This window comes from Mercenaria mercenaria, chromosome 11 (assembly GCF_021730395.1).
Source record: "Mercenaria mercenaria strain notata chromosome 11, MADL_Memer_1, whole genome shotgun sequence".
NCBI lineage: Eukaryota > Metazoa > Mollusca > Bivalvia > Venerida > Veneridae > Mercenaria > Mercenaria mercenaria.
The window spans coordinates 67,275,787-67,300,691 of record NC_069371.1 but is presented as its reverse complement, the minus strand read 5'-3'; the positions used below and the strand labels follow the sequence as shown (position 1 = coordinate 67,300,691).

General features: G+C 34.4%; 1 protein-coding gene across 1 annotated transcript in view; it reads left to right on the top strand.

Moving 5' to 3' along the window:
• Window positions 1-11,933, top strand: part of LOC128546634 (uncharacterized) — a 31,813-nt gene extending 19,880 nt beyond the window's left edge. Inside the window, exons 3-7 of the mRNA XM_053517635.1 lie at window positions 341-466; window positions 918-1,036; window positions 1,487-1,679; window positions 8,572-8,663; window positions 10,179-11,933. Coding sequence (XP_053373610.1) covers window positions 341-466; window positions 918-1,036; window positions 1,487-1,679; window positions 8,572-8,663; window positions 10,179-11,185 — 1,537 coding nt within the window. The 3' untranslated portion in view covers window positions 11,186-11,933. The remainder of the gene's footprint in view (window positions 1-340; window positions 467-917; window positions 1,037-1,486; window positions 1,680-8,571; window positions 8,664-10,178) is intronic.
• The last annotated feature ends 12,972 nt before the right edge of the window (window positions 11,934-24,905 follow it).

Genomic DNA, 24,905 nt, shown 5'->3' with positions numbered 1-24,905 from the left:
TAAGCTTTTTGTCTTGTTTTCAAACTTACTTTCTAAATAACGGTTTAATAAAATATCTCTATTTAATTGTTACAAAAAAATAGGTTAAGTTTGTTCAGTGGTGACTGTCTTTCAGTGCTTGTTTAAATTCTGTTAATTTTCGAGTTGGAAAACATGTTTGGTCCAAACTAAATTCAACTGCTAAATGTCAGAGGAAAAACCATAATCGTTTGTAATATTAGGTAAAAATTAATTTGAAATGTTATACGTGCTAAACTTTTAAATATATGTAATGATTATGTTATGCAGAAATATTGTTTGTGTAATGTTTAGATGCATTTGAAATGTATTTGTACTGTAGTTACAGCGGTGTAAAACGAATTTGTGGCGAGTGTGGACTCCAGGTATTTGAGCTAGACTTCGCATTTATCTGCAGTGACTGTGGACAACTGATTCATAAAGGTTGCACGGACGTCTGTAAACGCAGGCAAGGGATTTTGTGATTAGAAATTCTATTCTAATTGGACTTGTTGCATAGTCATGTATGTTAGAGTCATCGTATACCGTACTTCTGGCTTCATGTGAAATGTTGCGTTACAATTCAATACACATCTGTACATCAATGTCTAGAAATGATGAACATAAATCAATTTCATTTGTATCTAAATAAAGGATGCTAGAAAATTTCAAATATAACCAGTTAAGAATATTTGATAGAAAATATATTTCACAATATCTTCGAGTTGATGATTTCAAACGTCTGTAGGTAAAAACTACATTGTAATTTTGATTATTGCTTGGTTTCAGAATATTATTTCCTTTCTTATTAATTCCTATTGATATATAACTGAGGTGTGTGTAATCTGTATTTCATTCCTTTTTATCTTTATAATTGTGTATATGTTTACATTAAGTAATGCCATTTAATTTTCAAAAAGGCATGGATATGTTACCTGCGGCGGGGAGACAAATGCTAGCCAGATATACCCTTTTTGTCAAATTAACAACTTGTCCAAAATTTTCAACGGTGGTGAGCTAGGTAAAAGGATATTTAAGGGTATGTATCAAATGTTTAATACACATTTCCCAAAAAAGTGAAACAGTAGTAGACAAAGTGAGTGATTGTGATTAAGTGTTGTTTAGTCATTTTCGGCAATGGTTATAGTACAAGACAGTTACGCCAAATACACGTATTACTGTCAGACCGCATAAAGAGTATATGATAACCGGGTTATAGTTATACGCTAGGTTTTAACCGGACACCTCTAAACTTTGTTAGATATTTAAAACGCGAACAATTTGGAAATATATTTTGGATAAAAGCATATAATACATATTTAAAAAGCTAATATATTATTACATGATGTACGTATATGCATCAGTAGGCTGCCTCATTGCACGATTATTTCAATATTTATAATATTGTTTCAAAATAATTCAATTTCATATTTGTTAGTACACAGTACACTGTAACATTTTCATTTTCAATTTTCTTTAACGACTGAAGTGCCGACCAGAACACACGCAACAAAATGTTTCCCGATTATAAGACCCTTGCAAGTCACGACTATGAATCCAGTTTCTAGAAAGAGCTTGGGCACAAAGAAAAGACGCCGACAAAGCAAACGCTCCTCTGAATATGACTTACTGCTTCCTAGTAAAAGAAGAAAGATTGAAGTTGTTAAACCATCTACACACAGGTTTATCTGTTATATTAAAACACAAGTTTTAAGATGAACAGACTGGCAAACTATTGTAATGATTTCTACATCTCACTATATTAGAATAATCATTTTACATTTCTTTTTTACTATTTAATTAAAAATGGTTTGGAATCATACTCTGATTGTATCGGGTATACGGATGATTCAAGGTAGAAACTCTCCGGGCGAAAACATTGTTTCACATGACGATTTGGTAGAAGACAAAACATTTGAACGAATTCCTCTGCTCCGCATGATTCTTGCTCAGCAGTTGGCATTTATTAAAGAGTTTGATATTTCAACCTTCGCCGTCCCCTTCAACGTCTTGCCGATTAAAATTCCTTGAGATTTCAAACTTTAGAATGAACCTTTCTTCATTTAATCCACCCTTTCAATTTATCCTAATTATGATCGTTCTTTTTTCGTGCATTTTGATATCAATGGTATAAAACGGTATTGTAATGCTTGAATATTTTGAACTTAAAATAATCGCTTCGTAAATTTAGCAAACTTTATAACTTGATATAAAATATGGAGAAATTCATGGTATATTCCAGAGATATTGACGACGATCTGTTATTGCTATTGCATTGTGAAACAACAAGTAAAGGATTATTTTCAAAAGACTTCAATTTAGATACTTTTGGACAAGATCAGTGTTCTAGTTTATTTCGATTTGCCAAGGACGATTTGTACCATTTGAGTTCTGAATTACACATTCCTGAAAAATTTGTTGCCTCCAATGGGACGGCAGTGAGTGGGACTGAAGCTCTCTGCGTAAAGTTAAAGCGATTATCGTACTCAAATAGACTACAGGAACTGAGTGAATTTTTCCAAAGGCCAATATCTGAGATAAGCTACATTTCTAATTCATTGACTGATTTCCTATATGACAACTATGGTCATCTTTTCCCTGAATTAGACAGAAGCTGGTTTTCTGAAGACAACCTCCATGCATTTGCGAATGCCATGTCCAACGCAGGTTTACCATTAACAAACTGTTGGGGATTCATTGATGGAACTGTAAGACCAATATGTAGGCCCGTCGTGAATCAAAGGGTAGTATTCAATGGACATGAACGTGTGCATAGTCTTAAGTTTCAATCAATAGTTACACTAAATGGCTTAATTGCTAATATGTTTGGTCCAGTTGAAGGGAGGAGACACGATGCCGCTATACTGAGGGAACGTGGACTTTTAGATACATTGCGTCAGAGAATGACAATGGCTGACGGTACTATATACTCACTATATGGTGACCCAGCCTACCCTATCCACCCTCATTTGACTGGATTATTCAGGGGACCCCGTCTCTCAAACGAAGAACAAGTATTCAACACGAAGATGTCGTCTGTGACAGTTTCTGTTGAACTTCTCTTTAACAAGATTGTTAGAAACTTTGCATTTGTTGATTTTTTTAAGAATCAAAAGTTGTGTTTACAGTCAGTTGGCAAATATTATGTTGTGGCAGCCATGCTATCTAACTACCACACTTGTTTGTATGGTAATCAAGTTGCCAAAATGTTCGAACTTCAACCGCCAAATCTTCGGGAGTACCTTCATGGGTGAATTATTGAAAGAAAAACATAGAACTATAGAGCTTTAATAAACTTTACTGTTGACATGTACAGTTACGTGAAAATGAAAAAAAAAATCTATAATTGTTTAAAATATTGAAATTAGAAAGTTCGAAAAGGTCTACAGTAATGTATGCTTGAAATTCATAAACGGATTAAAACTAAAGTTCATTAAAACTAAAATATATTGTTAACTGTATTACGATTGGTATTTCATTATAACATAACTAAATTGAGTTTGTGTTCTTAAGAAAATGTTTACAAGTAAAATGGACATTACATACAATTGTGGCATCAGAGGTGGCATCAGACAGACAGACAGACGGACGGACGGACGGATGGACAGACGGACGGACATGTGTGCGTCCAGACGGATGGAAAGACAGACAGATGGAAAGACGAACAGACATACAGAGGGACGGGAGGACATACAGAGGGACGTACGGACAAATCATGTTAAAGTTTCAAACACAAATAAAAGAAATTGAATATGTCATTAAAATTAAAATGATCTTGAATAAGTACCTTAAAACATTTTTTGTTTTATGAAATAAAAATGATTGAACAATCACCGTTATTTTTAATCTTAAGTTCTCTGTCTAATTCATCTTTTCTAGAAGTTTTAGCATGGCGTCGCTTTGCCGTTTCTGAAGTTCGATAGCTGTTCTCCTTTCTTCTCTTTCTAACTCGAACCGTTGTTCTTGGAGACTTAGCTCTCTCTTCTTAAGTTCTATTTCCTTCTCTTTGATATCCTTTTCAGCTTCAGTCTTCATCTTCAAAAAGTCAAGCCGCGACATTCTTGGTGCCTTTCTGGTAGTTTCGTCTGAAATGATCATCGAGTTTTTAAAATAATAGTTACATGTTATGAAAAATGTGCATGAACTAGTATGATACTCACTATAATCATATATACTGTCGAGATAAAGTAATGCTTCAACTTAAATACTGCGAATTCACACATTAACAATTATTTTAAAATGTTGTAAAGATTTTAATCCAGAATCAGAGAAATTAATTCTGTCCAAATTCAGTCGCATGCTTAATCGTTAATCTAACATCAACATCACGATATTTAAGGGAAGCAGAAACCCGTGTACGTAGGCAAATAACAATTCGGCTGAATTTCATAAAATTTTACAAAACGTGTGCGTTGTAACAGATTTGATTTTGTTACAACAATTGATCCAAGTGTACTTGATGAATGAGTCGTCAAAAGGATCAATAGTTGTTTATTGAAAATCTTTTTCTCAATTGCAAATAATCATTCAACCCTAATTGTTAAAGAAGTATAGTAAGAATAGAAGAATAGAAATAAATGCTTTTCATTAGACCCTCAAGAGCTCTCTTTCGGATGTTTTTTCCTGTCTCCTCGTCTTTACTCTTTTGATCTTCTTTGGCATCTCGTGCCTTCTGCAGGACGGCCTCTGCTTCCCTCTGAAGATCGAAACATCCTTGCAGAAGAACAATCTTTTCTGTTAGGTATTCTTCCTCTCCGGATCTATTTAAAATATCGTACACAAACATTTGTACAAATCATGGTGTCATTAGTAACATGTCGACAACTATACCTTGAATAATAACATAAGTTAAGTGTTCGCAGTCAGACAAGTACGCTAGCATAGGTTGACTGCCAAAATAAGACCAAGTTTGATAACTTAAGTTAAGTGTTCGAAGTCAGACCAGGTACGCTAGCATAAGTTGACTGCCAAAATTAGACTAAGTATGATTACATAAGTTGATTGTCTGCAAACTGACCAAGTATTATAATATAAGAAAGTCATACCATGAGGGTGGCATACATGTAACCAAGTGATGCCGATATGTAGGAGCATTTTCATATTCCCCATATCATAGATATGTTATTTTGAAATATAAAAACAATTCAACATTATATTGGTGACTTACTTTCCTATGTTTTTAGCATCTTCCCTCTTGAATTTTAAAATTAGCAGCTGTGTCCTCTCTCGGACACGACGAGCGTCCACGACAAAACTGTCCTCGGTCATAGCATTGGCTATCTCAGCCCACCTCTTGGATTGCTCGAAAGGGTTTTCACCCAGCACATGCCGAAGTAACGTAATGTCCTTTTCTTATGATAACTGGACAGGCTTCTTTCGGTTCCTTGTCTGAAATAAGAAAAATTTCTTAATGGTCGATAGGCACGTGTCAAAAATATCGGTTTCAAATGGGATTCGTTACTATTTGTCAATTTTTTCGCATTACAATCTAACTAGAAATGTCTCCAATCGATGCCTCTGATATAAATTGCGATATTATACAGGTTTTCAACAGAATAGACGGACGAGCAGATAGACGGACATGAAACACATGATACCCGGTGTCCATTTTTTAAATCATAAGTGGATGCACATTACAAATAATCGAATGAAAAAATTGAAAAGTTATATAATTATTTGACAAATAAGCAAACTTACGAGCTTAGGTTTATCCGGCTTCCTTGACCAGGTAGGTCAATATGTACTGCTAAATTGGTGTAATAATCGGATTAGTGTCTGTATATTCGTATCTCACATCGCGCGACAAACTTCTGTATTGGCCATCTATTCATGAAGACTAAACAATTATACATGTATTTTCGGCCATTCCGTATAAAATGAGGTAGGCTGATAGATGAAACATTTAAATGAAATAATTATAATAATCAAGCATGCGCAAATGCAGGAATATCGGTCAGGGGGATACAAACTTTAAAAAGAGTGGGTAAGGCATTTCTTGGGGGTTGGGGGTGGGTGGGGGTCACACCGGGTTTTAAGAACGATTTCCTATGTAAATATAAGAAAAACAGTTTGGTAATCTGAGGGGGTCATGACCCGTCTTTATGATCATTCCCCCTATCATTCTTCCCTACTCCCCCCTCTGGATCCGCGCATGTTAAGAATTGAATTATCCCATTCAGCAAACAATAAAACTTCTTGCATCATGATCTATCATCTAAAATGATCTGTAGAAGTCAATGAGAATGCAAACAATGAATTTATGCTCCACTGAATTGTAACCATGCCCACCTCCCCCCTTCCCTTCCCCCCCCCCCCCCCCATCTGACCCGGGGAAGGGCCGAGGACAGCGGGGGAACCCGCCGTGGTTTTACTTTCCACTTTCCCACCGCAGTGCCGGGACATAGCTGTGGCTTTTTAAAGTGCGATGGTCTAAACCCAGGGACCTACCCCGGGGTTTAACCTTTCATTGGTGGGACTTACCCCCAGGGTTTTACTTTTCAATTGATTAACAGGGCAGGGCTTTTACAAGAGGTTTTAAAAATGAAAATTAAATAAAAACATTTCAATAAATATAATTATCGCATGGATATTAGTGCGATTACGATAAAAAAGCGAAACACTGTGAACAATGTAAAAACTCGTTGGTGTTGCTCCAAACATTTAGATTTTATACAAAATGATGTCAGTATACAATGTACGATTGTAATTCATACATGAGAGGAAATAAAAATGATAATCATATCAAAGTATTTTATTGTTGATGGTGTTCTTGAAAGATGATGCAGTTAATATTTTTCAAACAAAAGACATGAAACACCAACTATTACAAATGCATTTGTCGAAATACTTTGAAATTAAGTTAAAATATATGCGATAACGCAAACACTAAAGGCATGACCAGATTCATCCGTCATGCTGTTGAATAGTATTTCATAGTTTTTCTTAAAGGTTTTTTCACTTTGAATTGGTACGTTGTACATCGAATTCCTTAAAAGACGCGTTTTACTTGTAGACACTCATAAACAATGTACATGATGAAAATTTAACGTTTTAAAAGATATGTTGATAACATGAGCCAAAATACACAAGTTATGAATACATTTAACAAGCGAATTGAAACAAATGTAAGATACTCTAATGATATCATACGTTTTGGCATCATGACACCCTGCATGACTCTGTATAATGCCACACTCTCAGACAGCACAATATAATCGTGCCAAGAAACCATGTGTCTAGTGAAACTGTCAAGAAATGTTAGGTGGAGACAGAAATTGTCGCACAAAATAACATGTGGGCATATACATGAATTTGTTTGAATATACTATTTTATAAGTAAAGCATGTGCAGATCCAGGGATTCCGGTTAGGGGGACACCAACTTTAAAGAGGGGGTCACCCATTTCAGGGGGGGGGGGGGGGGGGGGGGGCACACCGAGTTTCAAGACCGATTTTCTTTGTAAAATGTAAGAATCAAAGTGGGGACTGACCCACAAAGCCCCTCTGCCAGGCTCTAGGTCCGTGCATGTAAAGAATGGAGTTATCCCATACGGCTAACAGGAAACTTCTCGCATCATGATATCATAGATCTGAAATTGACTGATACTTCAGAAGAATTTTCCGTCTTACTAGTACTATTTATGTTTATAATTAAAACGCAACTGTCGTATAAAGTGTCAGACAGAAACGGATTGTTTTTATCAGGAAGAGAAAATAAAATGTTCCACCAAATGATAATCGCGCGTAATTATTTATTTTTCAAGTAAAATGACTGTCCTGCCATGTGCCTCCATCCAGGTTTCAGTCTTTGATGCCGAGTATGTGGCCAGAGTAGATGAAAAAAGACTGAAGTTTTGACTTCCGTGATCACATCTTCGGACGTTCAAAACTTCACTTCTTACGACAAAAAGACCCATCTAGTATAATCGATAACGCCTGGGGACACAATTATGCCGTAGAAGTTAAAGTTTGAACAAAATCTCAATGCTTCTCAAAATCAGTTAATAACTTCATACTTCCAGGTTCAATTCAATGTATTTAGTTAAAATTATTAGCCATACAAAACTTCATTACTCTAATACTTATTGATAGTGTTTCGCATCAAGTTTAGTCTAATTATACATATGGATAATCGAATAATAAATAAGCAGAAATCCTGTAACAAAGCTTTTTATTTCACATAGTAATAAAGAGAAGTCTTAGGCTTACTTGATATTACATGGAAAACTTTAGTAGCAACGTCTGATATAAATAGAATACACGCATATCGGTGACGTGTTACCCCAAATATATATGAGAGACGTTGAAGGGGAAGGCGAAGGTTGAAATCTCAAACTCTCTATTATGCAGACAACACGCAAGTTCTTGTAGATAAACATGAAATTTGGGTAAGCCTGACTGTCGTTAAGTATGTTGAGAAATAGCTGAAATTGATGCACCAGATTAGTCAAACATGCAACAATAACGCATTAATTTGGTACAACTGCATAACCGAGGAATTAGAACGCATGGTCGAGGAATTAGAACGCCAATATTAAGAGTGTTTGAGATAGATCACATTTATCATTCTATCCAGAAATAGACAGACAAGGCGAAGAACCAGACGAAACAAGAAAACACCAGGCGCTTCTTGGAACAGTTTACATACAGCTGGAAACACACTGGAAGGTTACAAAAATTTACAAATTTATAGTATCGTACAAAAACCATGTTCATGTTAGCAAAATCCTTTAGAAGTATTTTATTCTATGGAGATATAAACATATTACTTACCAACAGGCATTTGACTCCTGCCTGTACATTCTACTGAATTAATTCTAATTTCTTCATGAAATTCGTTTGTTTAAATCATGCTTTTGGTATTTCATTTTTCTATAGCATAATATATGATTTTATGTTTAACTTCGAAAAGCTTAATATTTATAAACAATGATTTTATTTGGATTGGCAGGAATTCTGTTGTCTGTAATGTTAGAGCAATTTAGTATTTCTGCACACTTATTAGTTTTGGCTTTATACGGATAAACTTAAATGTAAAAAATTAGGCCCAGCATAAGGACACGTAAACTATATGTCAAGAACAAGTCAATTGATGAAATAAAACTATTACACATTCTTCAAAATTGTTGTTATCTTTAAATAAGTAAATCATGCTACTTATTTCATTAAAGTGACATTATGCGCATCTTACTGTACATAGTGTTTTTTTGGTGAATGTTTTATAAAAGCAATTTTCGGTTGCTGTGCATTTAAATGTGTTAAATTAACGACAATGCCGCATAAGTATTTGCAGTTGATTCTTTAGAAATATAGAAATCGAACTAATAAGATAATAGTTCCGTTCTTCAATCTTCTACGCAATTATCTCCCTCACCTATAGGTAGAGATTTCTGAAGTTGAAGGAAAGAAACTCCTACGTGCAGTTTGACTTTTCTTAAAAAGACTGCCCCAGTCAAAATAAGAAAAGTCATATTTGGAAAGTTATTATTTCGTACTGATAGCAGGAAGAGTTTGGTATATTGGGTTAAAAGCTATAATTTCCTCCACCCTTTTTACACAGACATCTATTTCAGCTGGATTTTTACTTGAAAGATGCGTATAATTATTCCATTTTAAGCACATAGCTTGAAATAAGGAAACGTAACAACTGTAACCAGAACATCCGTGGCAAGTGTTTAAAGTTTGTTGACTTCGAACCACTTTTCCCTCAACGATGTTGGCTCGAACCTCACTCCGAGCTTTGTATTCCTCATGTGAGGAACCTATCCAGCTGGCTAAGGGATGGTCGGTGATTCTACCTGCATGTAGGTGCCTGCTCGTGAGGAAATAATCTACAGAGGGGTACCTGGATCTTCCATCACCATCAAAAGCTGAAAAGTCGCAATATGTTCAATATTCATGCCGATGTGACGTTTATACTAACAGAGACAAAAATACAATTGTGACCATGTGTCTAATAAATCAATGTTCTGAAAGTCAGTTAGATAAAACTCAGTTGTAAACATATTGGTTAGAATGTTGTCCAAAGTAATTAAATCATTATTATCCATCAACATTCTTAAGGGAAAACATAAACGTGAAATAACGACGATTTCAAAATTCTAGACAGAGTTTTCATAATTTTAAATGTAAGGTCGATGTATTTACTGATCTGTCAATCTTTGATCACACATTCCATTTCAGACGTGTCTAATGATGAATTGACAACTAGCAGGTGTAGAATAGATAGAAGGAGACTTAACAACAGGACAATCAGTGACCAAAAATCGCATACTTACTTAAAGGAAGACATCTCCATTTTCGTTTCGAAGACGATGGATTTCCTAGGCTATGGGTTTGAAATGATAAAGTTCAGGCAAAGAATGTACCATGCAGACGACGAACTTACTGCAAGATTTACGCAACAGCCAGATACCCGCGTCACTACAGGTGGAAAAGGAGAAGGGACAGCAATGTACTGTGAAAATGACGAAGATTACTTGTATGTAGTAAAGCAGTTAATATGTACTGACTATCCACAGGGCTTTATTGACATGAAAAACATAACCATATTTAAAACAGAAAGAAATATAATGTCACCAGGCTATAAAAGACTTGAGTTATTAAGATTTTCAGGTCGGTATCGCAGGAATGAGATAAAGGTATCGCTTATTGAATCCCAATCAGGCTCTTTGTACCTGTCAAACGAAGCATTTATTGATTCATTACGAATATCACAAGAGCACATATGTAATCTTGGTGGTTACATAAAAGGTGACAGAAGCGGCCCATCAACACCGATATCGGACAAATACAACAGCTGTGACGATGTTTTAGGATTGCCATGTTGCTGTCCAGATCTTTTTGAGAAATGGTTCGCACGTCCACGAAATAATAGATGGCCAACGGAGGAGGTACTGCATGCCATATCTTTACTAGACGCGCATGTTGTTCCAGTAGGATTTAAAGGTTCGCCCGATCAGTACCTAGAGTGGCGAATCTGTTTCTCCCTGGAAGAACTGCATCTGATGCAAACATTAAATGTGTGTCAAATTCAAACATATATATTACTTAAGAAGATAGCTAAAACATGCTTACAGCCGATCAGTAAAGACATCAACTTCATATGTCGTAAAAAAATACCGTTTTATGGATCTGTGAGAAAACACCAAGTTCGTTTTTCCAAAAGAAGCATGTCTTACATAGATTGATAGACTGCATCGAATTCTTGAGGCAATGTTTTAGAAAGAATAACTTGCCTAGCTATATGATTTCTGAAAGAAATCTAATAGCTAAAAGATTAGACCGTTCACAAAGACGTCAGCTGGAAAACATACTATGTAATTTGAAAAGGGAAGAGGGACAAATGTTGCTTAGAATAGGACAGTTCCGAGACGCCATGCTTGTTATGTACAAAATGCCAAATAAATTTAGAGAGTATGGGGAAAGTCGAAAATTGTTGGAAAGGATAGTTCTGATGCGGAACTGGATACGTGAGTCCGTATGGAAGCCACACATGACAAAGATAGAAAGATATCGGCTGGCAGCAAAGCACAAAGGATATATGGTACTAGAAAGAGAACTCGATGACATGTTGCATGTCGACGTTGAACAACTGCAAGAAAAAGGATGGACGTTCGACGAAATTAACGATCTATGGATGGAGAGAATCCACCTGGTTTTGTCATAAACTATTGGCTTTTAGTAAAGTAAGCACAACAGAGCAAGTAACATATTTAGACCTCACTGTATTTCTCAAGACAAACAATTGTTTAGGATATGAATTATACTCCTACACGACTGGAGGAGAAAGTTTAAAGCATGAGAAGCTATAACAGAACATTACCTTAATTATAGTATTTATTTTGTTCTATTACGTTGTATTGTACTCAGAATCATGTCACGTGTTTACAAAAAATTACCTCAATTTGAAATAAATACTTCTTGAAGGGTAAAGAATGAATAATTTTCTTTAACCCTTGTCTCAGTTGACTGTTGTCCTAGATCGTATGAGGTTTAGACAATCATTCCGTCCCAGAGACAAAGTGATGTCAAAATGATATCCAGTTGGTCCATTACTTTGTAACATATGATACGACTGTATGTATAAAGTAGAAAGGGTATTCTGAAACTTTTCATACTTACTTCATAACTTTGTTATATGTGATCGGATTTATTTGCACGATAAATCAATAGACAATATAAAGATCTTTATCTAACATTTAAAATAACATCATATACATATATGCAACACTATCTTGTATAGATTTATAGAGGTTCTATCATATATGAGTTTGCCACTGTACAGCTGTGTTAATTACATGCATGTCCACGGCTTTAGTAAGCCGGTACTGTAGTGTCATATTTTGTTAATTTCGTTTACAAACTTTACACGCCCTGCAGTTCGGTTATGCTTTATCTAAGATAAAATTCAAAATGCTTAGTTGCTACTAGTAACTTCCTGCATAACCCTTAAACTGATATCACTTCTGTATCACTTATTAAACTAGTTCCATGTTGATCAACAATAAACTGAATCAGAATCAAACTTACGATAGGTGTAATTCATATTGATAATTCGAATTAATGTAAAAATAATTTATGATTTGATTTTATGTGAATCATAACTTGAGAGTTTATTAATCTTAATAAAACACGCCAAGCATATGAACACAAATTACGCCAGAGATCAATTAATTAGATATTATATCTGACACGTTAATCTGTCATTGTGCGTGTGCCGGTTATTATAACTAGGTGGTAATTGATATTTTGAAAGCTATGTGAATTATTGGACATTTGCCGTGTATTCGATTGTACCCTGTTAATTATCATAGACAGATATATTTGTTTATGTTATGAATTTATAGGTTAAATAATTGCCTTTTCTATTTATGAATCTTGCAAATGATTGGATTATAAGACACTTGCCTGTCACGACTAATGTGAATCCAGTCTCTAGAGAGAGCTTGGGCACCAAAAAAGGACGCCGGCCAAGCAAGCACTCGTCTGAATATGACTTACTGCTTCCTAGTAAAAGAAGAAAGGTTGAAGGTGTTAAGCGATCTACACAAACTAGTAGGCATTTCTGTTATATTAAAACACGATTTTAGGATGTAGAGATTTGCAAACTGGTGTAATGTTTTCTTTCTTAATTACATTAATTATTTTACATTTCTTTGTCAATATATAATTAAAAAACTGTTTAGTATTATACTCTGATTGTGTCAGATGGTAGGGTTATTCCGGGTACAAACTCTCCGGGCTAAAATATTGTTCCACATTACAATATGTTAGAGGTCAAAACGTTTGAACAAACTCTTCTACGCCGCATAATTCGTGTTCGGAAGTTGGCAGTTACTTTGCGGTGCGGACAACACGCACGGTTTTGTAGAGTAAACATAAGATTTAAGTAAGTCAGCTGACTGTTGTTAAGTATGTTGAGGAATGACTTTTAGATTGATTGACCGTATAAATGAAACATGCAACTATAACGCATCAATTCGGTAAAACTGCATAATCGAGGAATATGGATCATATTTATTATTCTCTTCAGAAATACACAGACAAGGCAAATAACAAGAAGAAATAAAACGCGGATGTTTCTTACAAAAGTTTACATTGAGCTGGAAACACACTGTAAGGTTAAAATATTAAAAACAACAACAGAAAAAAACAATCTCGTAAAACCCATTTTAATGATAGCAAAACCCTTAAGAAGTATTTATTCTATAGACTTTACAACTAAAATTGCAACTGTAACCGTTTCGAAGTGTTTAAGTTTGTTGACTTCGAATCACTTGTTCCTCACCGATGTTGGTTCGAACCTTGCTCCGGGCGTTGTATTCCTCATGTGAGGAAGCCATCCAACTGGCTAAGGTTCTTAAGGGAAAACATGAACGTGAAATAACGAAGAAGTCAAAATTTAAGAAAGAGTTTTTCAAGCGTTAAAACGTAAGGCCAATGTTATTTACTGATCTGTCAATTTTTGATATCTCATTCCATTTTATACGTGTGTAATAATGTAACTGACAACTGACACTTTTAATAACAACAAAAATACTGACCAATAAGCTCAAACTTCCTTAAAGGAAGACATATTTTTATTTGTTTCGAAGACGATGGATTACCTAGGCTATCGGTTTGAAATGATCAAGTTCAAGCAAAGAATGTACCATGCAGACGATCAACTTACTGCAAGATTTAGCCAACAGCCAGAAGCCCATAGGAAAGGAGAAGGGACAACGATGTACTTTGAAAATGACGCAGATTATTTGTTTGCAGTAAAGCAGTTAATTAATATGTACCGACTATCTACAGGTTTTAATTAACATATTATCATACGAAATTAATCAGCCATCGTCTTAACAAGATTTCAACGTTCTGACGCATTGGAATCTAGTGACCAATATGTCCAGATATAAGTTTGTAAATATACTACCAAATAGTTCGGTTCTGCATATCACTGTACACCGTACAGCTTTAAATAACCGTTCACTTTTATTTTGCAAGAAATCGATGATCCGATATCATTCTTTCTCTGAAAATCATTTGTGATGTATGACTATCTTTAAACGTGCATATTACTCGCTATGTTTAGTTCTGTATATGTATAAACAGGTACATTGTGAATATAACTTACGTTAGTGCTGTGAATATGTTTAGCATTTGTACCTTTATCAACAATGAAATATATAACCACTGGCTCTGTTTTCAAAACAAGAACTTTGAATTTACAATTCAATATTGTTTACATGCATTTATTTCATATCTCCTTTTTGCTAAATTGCTCAAATAAATCCCGTCACACAGCAAAAAGAAATATATGTTAAAAGCTCGTCTGCAAACGCGAAATAAAATGTTCCGTTCTGTCGCATTCAATATTTCGTTTATCGCGTTGTATATATGCAGCAGAACGAAATGATACGGAAAACTTGTAGAAATAGAAAGTTTCGTTAAGTTATTAATGCTTAATGTTTGTTTGTTTGTTTTTGTTTTTTTAGTTGGTTAGATTGCCCAATAAATATAAGTAGATATATTGGTTGGGCAAAAAGGTCGTGCTTTAGGGCGCAGATTAAGAAATATGCCAAATGCAAGAGTTGTTAAAGGAGAGCCCTCTTCAACTGTATTAGCCTGGGTATAAAAGAACACTATCTTTATTTCTAGTATCAGCTTTACAGTGCGGCAGTTACTAAGATACTTATGTTAAATTATTTTAGTGTTTAAACCTGTGGATTTATCTTATCTCTCTTATACCATTTTTACATAATTATTACATAAATTTTAAAATTCATATGCCTTAATATACTATTCTGCTGTACATCCAGATCATCTGCCCGGTTGTTTTTCTGTCGTAATATCATAAATATTATTTTAACATTCACATGTGATACTTACCATAAACCACCAGTAGTTTATAGTTAGTTGTAACAAATGAATTAAGAAAATCAATATAACTAGCTAAAGTAAAGTCGATCGTCTTATATTCCTTAACTTTTCATGTTTGTTTATATCTTCGCAGTATTACATTATTATACTCGTTTCTGTGGAATATTTATTGCTTCGTTTCCCGTTGAACTCTGTACGATTTGTTGGTATAAATAGCATAATTACAGTTACAGTCTCAGTTCCATCTTACACAGTAGAGAATATTTCTGAAACAGAAAATCGTAATATCAATTTTAAAATCTGGCGAACAATTATGGATCATTTCAATGTTCAACTTGCAGAATATAGAGCGCAAAACGAAATGGTTCTGACGAGATGATGCAATTTTCTATACAACTCAATTTCTATGTCTCACAGCTTACTTCTTTTCCTTGTTTACTAGAAATTGCCTGCCAACGACTATTTTAAGATTTTACTATATCATTTTAACAAAAAGATGTTTAAAGACGTAGTAAAATATATTGTAACAGATAAGAAATTTAATTTTATGTTCACAAGTATGCTGAAATCACTTAAAAATTGATTATACACAATAATTAAAGCAGTGTCTACTGATGGGGCTCAGCTTTGCAGTCTTAACTTTTCTGTTGAAACAAATAGCCATGAGTATAAATAAACTCAATCATGAGTTATCTCAGTCGGTTTTAAACTAATACATGTAGTCGTTTCTGAAATACAACTTTAGATAAGCTGCACACAAAACTACACCCGATTTTTTGGACAAATGATACATTTTTTCATGAAAATTAGTGGTTAACAAAGTGTTTTGCTATTATTTAACTAAGTGACATATTTGTTTATCTAAGATAAAATGCCAGCTTCAGACAAATCCTAAATACTTTCAGGTCAAACATTCGGACTAGGTTTACTACATAAAATCTGTAAAAAGATCATTTGGAAGCACAGAATTCAACAAAACAGAAAATTAGCAGACTCAGTTTGATTGATTCTGTTCATGAGAGGTAATAAAATGAGCAACACTTTTCACGCCCCTTAGCACTGGCTTAGGCGGAACTCAATTACACGTATATTGAATTGACTCCACGATTCCAAAGGACCAGAACATATAACAACACTGTGTATAATAGAAAATATGGACCCTCGAGTGCCAATAAGGTTTTTCTACGATCTGACCTTTTGTAAGCTTGAATATATCAGAGATAAATGACAAGCTTCATGAAGATCTTGGAAGAAATGCGACATACAGAGTGTTACAATGTTTGTCTATAATCATGTGGCCTTATCTTTGTCCCTAGATGCCTGTTAAGGTCCACATCTCCGCAAATCTAGTCTAGTGCGGACAATAACCTCTACATAGACTTTATATATAATACTATTAGTCAAATGAAAATGCGAGACATAACAAAAGTTATCTAAATTATTTATGTTTTAGAAGCAAAGTGCAAAGTTCTGTCAAATAAATGTAAGTGATCTATATCAAAATCTGAACTTAGGTGTTGTATACCTCCATATCATGTGTAAGCAGGCCTATGTACTATTCGCCCTTCGTTCACTTAAACACCGTTTTGCTGTTCCTGTTTTCATTGCGGCATTATTTGTTCGATAAATGAAATTATACAATACTCATCCCTTCAACATGTTCAAACATTAAAAAAATCTTTAAAAAATTATTGATCTCCAATGCTCATGAATATGCAAATGTATGATAAATTAGCTTAAGCTACTTAAAATGTTAGGGATATATTGATTCCCCTTAAGGTGGAAAGTATTGAAACGAGCATATCTGTCGAAAGGTGTGACAATGCTCCCATATGATTAGAAACTAGGTTTGTTATACAATACGCATTTCACAAGTTCATGTTTAACTATTACTGTAACAGCGATTTTCAGGCTTTGGAGACTATACACAGGCAATGTGACTACAAATTAGCAAAGAACACGTCCTGCATGACTATAACCATAATATTAAACCAAACAGAAATCAGAGTAAACTAAGCAATCGAAAACAAAAGCTGATATATTGTTCATGACAAGATTCTGGTATGTAACCTTTACACGGGACTTTATACACAGTCGATAAAAATATTTATTCTTAGTGAATTCAAGACAAGGACATATTTAAGCAGAACACGTAAAAATTCGAGGCAGCTTGCCCAGCAGGTTGACTTGTTTGCATTGAAGTTGCCGAACCATGAACCAGTGTATTGTCTCCACGCGCCAAATATCAAAAAGCTCAAAAAGTAGGCATTTTGACATGGACTCTACACCGGGGCCTTAGAATACCTTTCGAAGGCTTTACAGAGGGATCTACTGGGTTCCTTGCATATTTCCTGCTATAAATAATAAAATTATATATACAGTGAAATTCTATATCCTTGAAGTTTATAAACCTCTTAGACAAAAGCAGTAGGAGATTGTTATCTGATTGATCATATAAGTATAGTTTTTTTTCAAGTTACAATCTAAACAATTCCAGGCCATGAACTGTCTCCACGCGCCAAATATCAAAAAGTTCAAAAAGTATGCAATTTCGTGAAATCGGGGCCTGATTCACCAATTGACATATCCAAATTAAGCGTTTCTCTCAAATTTCTGGAAATTTAAAATATATTGGGTACTTCCTGATCAATATACGGAAGCCGTTTTGTATAAATCTTAATGCTGCTCGCACACAGTTATCGTGAATCGTTTCAACATGTTCTTTTCCGACATGATTAGCATAGAATGGATATATGACATTGAAAATGATAATCTAAAAATGTGAGTGAAAATAACAGTTAGATATTGGAAAAAATGAAAGAAGAATGTAATTTTTCTGCATCATTTCAAAAGCGTTGCACCTTCTGCTCACTTGTTTTTGTTATTTACAAGAAAATCTTGCAAAACTCTAATGTCGATAAGTTTGAACCACTAATCATTTTCAGAGTAGTCACTTTTATGGATTTTGAGGGAAAATAGTTTTCGCTTAAAATCTGTGGGTTAGTCCATGTGACCGTTTAAACTTTTGGATTTTGTTTGGCTGTAAAATCAGAATAAACTTTCTTTTCGATCTGACAGCCTCGTTTCCAGTCGAAAGAAGAACACACGGTGTTATGTTAGTACAAGTTTATTACGAGTACGATAGTCATTTAGACACAAAAGTCTTACAACTTGATTTCGACGCCCTGTCAGTGTCAGGCAGCCGCGGTGCCAGTAGAGCTATGTACACGATAACGTAGATATATTACTTTTGTCCTTGAAAATGGCTTTTTCTATTTTCTTTGTCCAACGTGATAGAAGCGAGGAGTGTAAGACCAAGTTTTAGAAGTGTTTTAAAGTTTGTGTTATATTTTTTAAAAGTACGGACGATCTGGAAAGCACTCAATATTTATGATATCAATAACACTGTTGTAATATTTTTTGGTAATACATGTACGAAGATTCTTTCATTAAAATTCTTTAAATCTGAGCAAGATGTCTTGCAAAACGAACAAGTTGAGAAATATAGACATCGCATGATGTCGCTAGGGACATTCCCATCAACGTTGAGGAAGTTGACAATTTCAAAACTGAAATCGTCTCTTTATCACATATGTAATTTTTCACAATTGTTAAATGTAAGTCCAAATCTGACGCTTCTAAATCTGAGGTATTAGCATTGTTAATCTGTAATTCTTTTGGATTAATGTGTTTTACCTTTTTTGAAAAATATAGGCTGTCCATATTTAGAAAATCATCAAGGTACCTCGAGGTTCCATTAAAAGCTTCAATAATGTTAAACTGCGTCTGAATGGACAAACGCAGCATGTTATCTCGTTCATAATAGTATAAGAAAATTCAGCAATGAGTGGGGCACAGTTCCCATGCGAATACCAATTACTTGTCTGTAAGTTTTATCCCCAAATATGTTATCTAACAGAATTCTTAGCGCTTCAAAAACCTAATCTCACTTTTATAGGGAGTAATTGGTAAATATACTGTTAAGAATATATGCTCTAGTTCCATTACATATTATTTGAATCTCTGTAGGGATTAAAACAAAATTCGTTTGAAACTAAGACAAAGCTGTCTTTAAATTATTAAGTAAGAACAGCGTTTAATGATAAGAATGGTCTGACTCTTTTTATGCGAGTTTTACAACAGTGGGTGTTAAGTGTTTTGTGGCGGCCGTAAAAAGTCACCCCGACTTCATCTCAGTGTTGTTATATTTCTGGTCCTTCGGGATTATTGATTTCAACTCAATTAGATTTGAAGATTGAATACTGTTTAAGCCGGTGCTAGGGGGAGTGGACAATGTTGCATTTTCCATTACTGGTCATGAACAGACTCAATAAATCAGAGTCTGCAATTTTTACTGTTTACCTTGTTCTCGGTGCTTCCGAGGGATCTACTTTCCAAATTTTATTTATCATTTTAGAAATGTTGTGTTTTTTTCATTTAATAAGAGCATTCGTGTCTGCATTTCTTTCCGACGCCGGTTTTAGCATAGTCATCAATAGACTGAGTAATAATAGAGTGGACATGTTTCAAAGCAAAATAATCTGTTCAATATTGTAACATAATATTTTCTCTGTATGAAAGTCTTTGGTTTTTATTATATTAATGTACCCTTTATCTGCTACTTTCACGATTTAACTGTTGTCATCAAGTAATTATCTGGGTTTTTCCCATTCATTTTGATGCCTATCATGTTTTATTCTTAGCTCATGTGAGCACAAAATACTCGGAGTGAACTAATTGTGTTTATTTCAGGTCATTTTATCGACCAATTTTACGAATACCGGCACAAACTGATACCGGACTCGAAAACTTTTCCAATACAGCGCATCTCGTAAGAATATGCTCGTAAGCTTTTGATGTAGTACACTTAACACGCACGATATTCATTATACACTTAACACGCGATTTATCAATTTGCAAATAGTTTTAGAATCATTGAAACTACTTTTGTAAACATTATGCACAGTTCAAGAAAACAAAATCGTTAATAAAATTTTAAAACTTTAACTAAATTAAGTAATATCAACATACTATTATATTGATGTAAGTTAGAACTTAAACCAATGTTTAAAGACAAATACGAATCATACATGTCTATTATTAGTAATCGAAAGAAAATCAACTTATGTTTTTAACATTGTCACCGTGACATATCTGTAAAGGAAATTCTATTCTAAAACGACAATTTAAACACTCCATTTTTATTTGACAGTTTCCATATTGTCAAAATGCTTGATTTATCGATACCTTATCGGAAATTCAAAATGTTTTATTGGTTTAATAAAATGAATATAATACAATTAACATACATAAAACAGGAATATATATAGTTAAAGTTAGAAAACATATGCTACTTAAAATGCTTGATAAGGTATTAGATCACAATGTTTACAGAATGGCCTTTGCTTGGTACATTCTGAAAGGTAACCGTGTTTTGCACTGTTTTGCATTTTTAAACAACTTTTACCGTTGACACTAATTAGCGCAAATTAAGTCGGATCAATGCATAGATATTATGTATTATTTCTTCCAACAAAGCACAAATATAATCAACGGCTTCCCAGGCCAGGCTTTATCGTGTTTTTAACATGGAACTGTTGATCCGTCCAAATAAGGAAAAATTACAGTGTTTTTGTACGCACGTGCGTCCAATACGGTAATATATTGTATGGTCACGTGTTGCAAATAAACGTCTACGATTGGATAAATAAAATATATATAGAATAATGATATATACATTACAATAACGTCGAAATTCATGAAAATCCATGTTGCATATTCATGTAGAATACAGTAATCATCGAATGTCATTTAGAAAACGACTTTGATCTCAGTCATCAGAGGACCAATTCCGTTGTATTTAGCATTAGCAACCTTGTCATCGCCTTTATATTATGGCAATCGGTGTGACAACATGCCAGCAAGAGTCAGCGAGGTCCTGTCATCTAGTTGTACAAATAGCTGATACTTAGCAAAAAAAAAAACAGATCTGGATTACAAGATAAAAAAATCAAACATAGTGCGTAATAGATTAATTGTGGTATTTTTCGTTATAAAACTAAATACATATATCCCAAACTGATCCATATACAAATCTACATGTCAAATAATTACTATTTTTACTGAAATTTGGTGTGAAAAAAAAAATGTTATTAATCCTTGTTTGGAACACTAACTTATATGCCTGCTCCGTATTGTACATGCAACAGACCGTTAAGGCCAGGGACCAAAATCAATTCCAGCCATTTTTGGCGTTGTATTAAACCGTTCTCATATAAATGGCGGACAGCGATGGTCCGGTAAAATGGAGTGGAAAGTGTGGGTATCCACAAGTTATCGGTTTATAAAATTCATCCGATTCATTTCGAAATGGTGGAAGAAATCGATATCTTTCTGATTATTGTCTTACTATTATAGTAGAACAATACGTGTTATATAATTATACACAATATACGATTAAATGTTTTTCGTGTTTTTTTTTTTTTCAAATTATGCGACGATTAATAAAACCGACATTTAAATGACAGGCTATGACCAACATTCTTGCTTTGATTTCGTCTTATATAAAATAACGTTAGAAATAAAAAGAATTAATTATCCTGATACAATAGAGTTGCACCTATCTGCTTTTAATAATTGAATGGTTAAGCAGGTAAGTGTCATATTTCGCATTATATTTGGTTTAAAGATTGTTTTTTATAAAAGAAACATTAAACATAAATCATTTTGTGTAAGGGAATAATATATTCGACGGTAACAAATTTTAACTCATTTGCTTTGTTGTAACATTATCATTTTTATATCATGTTTTTAGCTCACCTTGTGATACTTTTGTGATTACGTGGCGTCTGTCGTCCGTCGTCCATGCGTGCGTGCGTAAACTTTTGCTTGTGACCACCCTTGAGGTCACATTCTTCATGGGATCTTAATGAAAGTTGGTCAGAATGTTTATCTTGATGATATCTAGGTCAAGTTTGAAACTGGGTCACGTGCAATCCAAAACTAGGTCAGTAGGTCTAAAAATAATGAAACCTTGTGACCTATCTAGAGGCCATATTTTTCAATGGATCTTCATGAAAATTGATCAGAATGTTTATCTTCATAATATCTAGGTCAAGTGCGGATAAAAACTAGGTCAGTAGGTCTAAAAATAGAAAAACCCTGTGACCTCTCTAGAGGCCATACATTTGTATGGATCTTCATGAAAATTGGTCAGAATGTTAACTTTCATAATACTAGTATCTAGTTTAAGTTTGAAACAAGGTTACGTGCCGTCAAAAACTAGGTCATTACGTCAAATAATAGAAAAACATTGTGACCTCTCTAGAGGCCATATTTTTCATGGGATCTGTATGAATGTTGGTCTGAATGTTTACCTTGATAATATCTAAGTCAAGTTTGAAACTGGGTCAACTCCGGTTAAAAACTAGGTCAGTAGATCTAAAAATAGAAAAACATTTTGACCTCTCTAGAGGCCATATTTTTCAATGGATCTTCACGAAAATTGGTCAGAATGTTTACCTTAATAAAATCTAGGTCAAGCTTGAATCTAGGTTACGTGCGATTAAAAACTAGGTCAGTAGATCTAAAAATAGAGAAACCTTGTGACCTCTCTAGAGGCCATATTTTTCATGAGATCTTCATGAAAATTAATGAGAATGTTCATCTTGATGATATCTAGATCAGATTTAAAACTGGGTCACGTGCCTTCAAAAACTAGGTCATTAGGTCAGATAATAGAAAAACCTTGTGGCCTCTTTAGATTTATTTTTCATTGGATCTTCATGAAAATTGGTCAGAATTGTTATCTTGATGATATCTAGGTAAGTTCAAAATTGGGTCACATGAGCTCAGAAGCTAGGTCACTATGTCAAATAATAGAAAAAAACGACGTCATAGTCAGTTCAAAACTGGGTCATGTGGGGACAGGTGAGCGATTCAGGGCCATCATGGTCCTCTTGTTTGTTTAAAGTAACATCGCGACACAAATACATGTCATTTGGCGGCTTTGAAGCTTTTTATGGTTAATTTTTCAGGCCCGGGCGGAAACCTATGCAGAAGCCCCAATAAACATTGTTGAAAACTTTAATATTTTACTTCAATTAATGGATCAAATGATGTCCCAGCGTATGTAGATTTTTTTCAGTATTAATGAAAAGATTATATTGTGCTCAAAATGGGCAAAACATTATCTGTCAAAATTTGGCAGGTTGTTTTATCTAACAGCTAAATGCTATTCAGCATGTCACTTTATGTGATGTGTCCCATCGAAGCGGAAGCACGGTAATACGGCCTAAGTTAAGACGTGTCGCTGCATATGACGTCGTATATTCTATAGTGTTATTTCCTTAGATAAAAGATGAAATACACTTTAACCGGTAGTGTTAGACAAAAATCTGGCAAACGTGACAGTACTTCTCGATTCTGATTTAATTTGGTTTCTACGAGGCATCAAAACAGCCCAGTTAGTATAGCGCAAAATAGGTTGAACATTTTACCTTTCATCGAAATTAAAACATTGGGAATGGCATCAACATTTTTATACCTGCTGGAATCACAGTGTAAGAGCAAAACCAAGTGTGACTCTTTCATTATATACATCCGTCTTTTTGTGTGTTGCTTTGTCATCGGAAAAAAAATGTTTATCGATGTTTAGAGAGAACTGTGTGTATTTGTTGTGTTCGCTTTTCCTAGAACTGTGTCAAGTTATGAATATTAAATGTAAGTAGACTGGCAACATACGATACAAAAGGTACAACGAGGATTTTTTTCTGCCTGACAGTCTTTGTGAAATATAAGCTGTACTATTGACAGAATCTAATTGGTATATGATAAAGTCACGTATAATCATAATTCTGCAAGTCTCGGAAAACGGAGTGAAACCCAAATAAAAAAAAAAAAAGAAACAAGATTTACAAAATCTACAAAAGCTTTTTTTTTCTTTTTTTTTATTTGGGTTTAACTCCGTTTTCCAACAGTATTTCAGTCATGTAACGGCGGGCAGTTAACCAGTGTTCCTGGATTCTATACCGTACCAGTACAAACCTGTTCTCGACAAGTAACTGCTAACTTCTCCATGAATTATCAGAGGTGGAGGACGAATGATTTCAGACACAATGTCATTTATCAAATCGTCACGGAGAACATACGCCAAGTCCGGGGATCGAACTCGCGACCATCCGTAGACCAACGCTCTCCCTACTGAGCTTAGCAGGCAGGCTTCTGCAAAAGTGAAATACAACATCATAGACTAAGCTATTGTTGTAATGGACCTTATATTATATACCTACGTACACAAAAAGGTATTTTACTTTTCAAATGACACGGTAATTTCGAATAATGTACACCTTTGTAACGTAATGACGTCATTCGTGGCTACACACTTGATTTCTAAGCTTCGTTTACTACTATTAGAGCGTAATAAATTGAAAAATAAACAATAAGTTATTATCAAGTGTTTGCAGTCTTACATTATAACGGTCATTACATAGAATCGATGAAACTCGCCTGCTACAATTATTTGAACAAGTTATAGAACCGGTG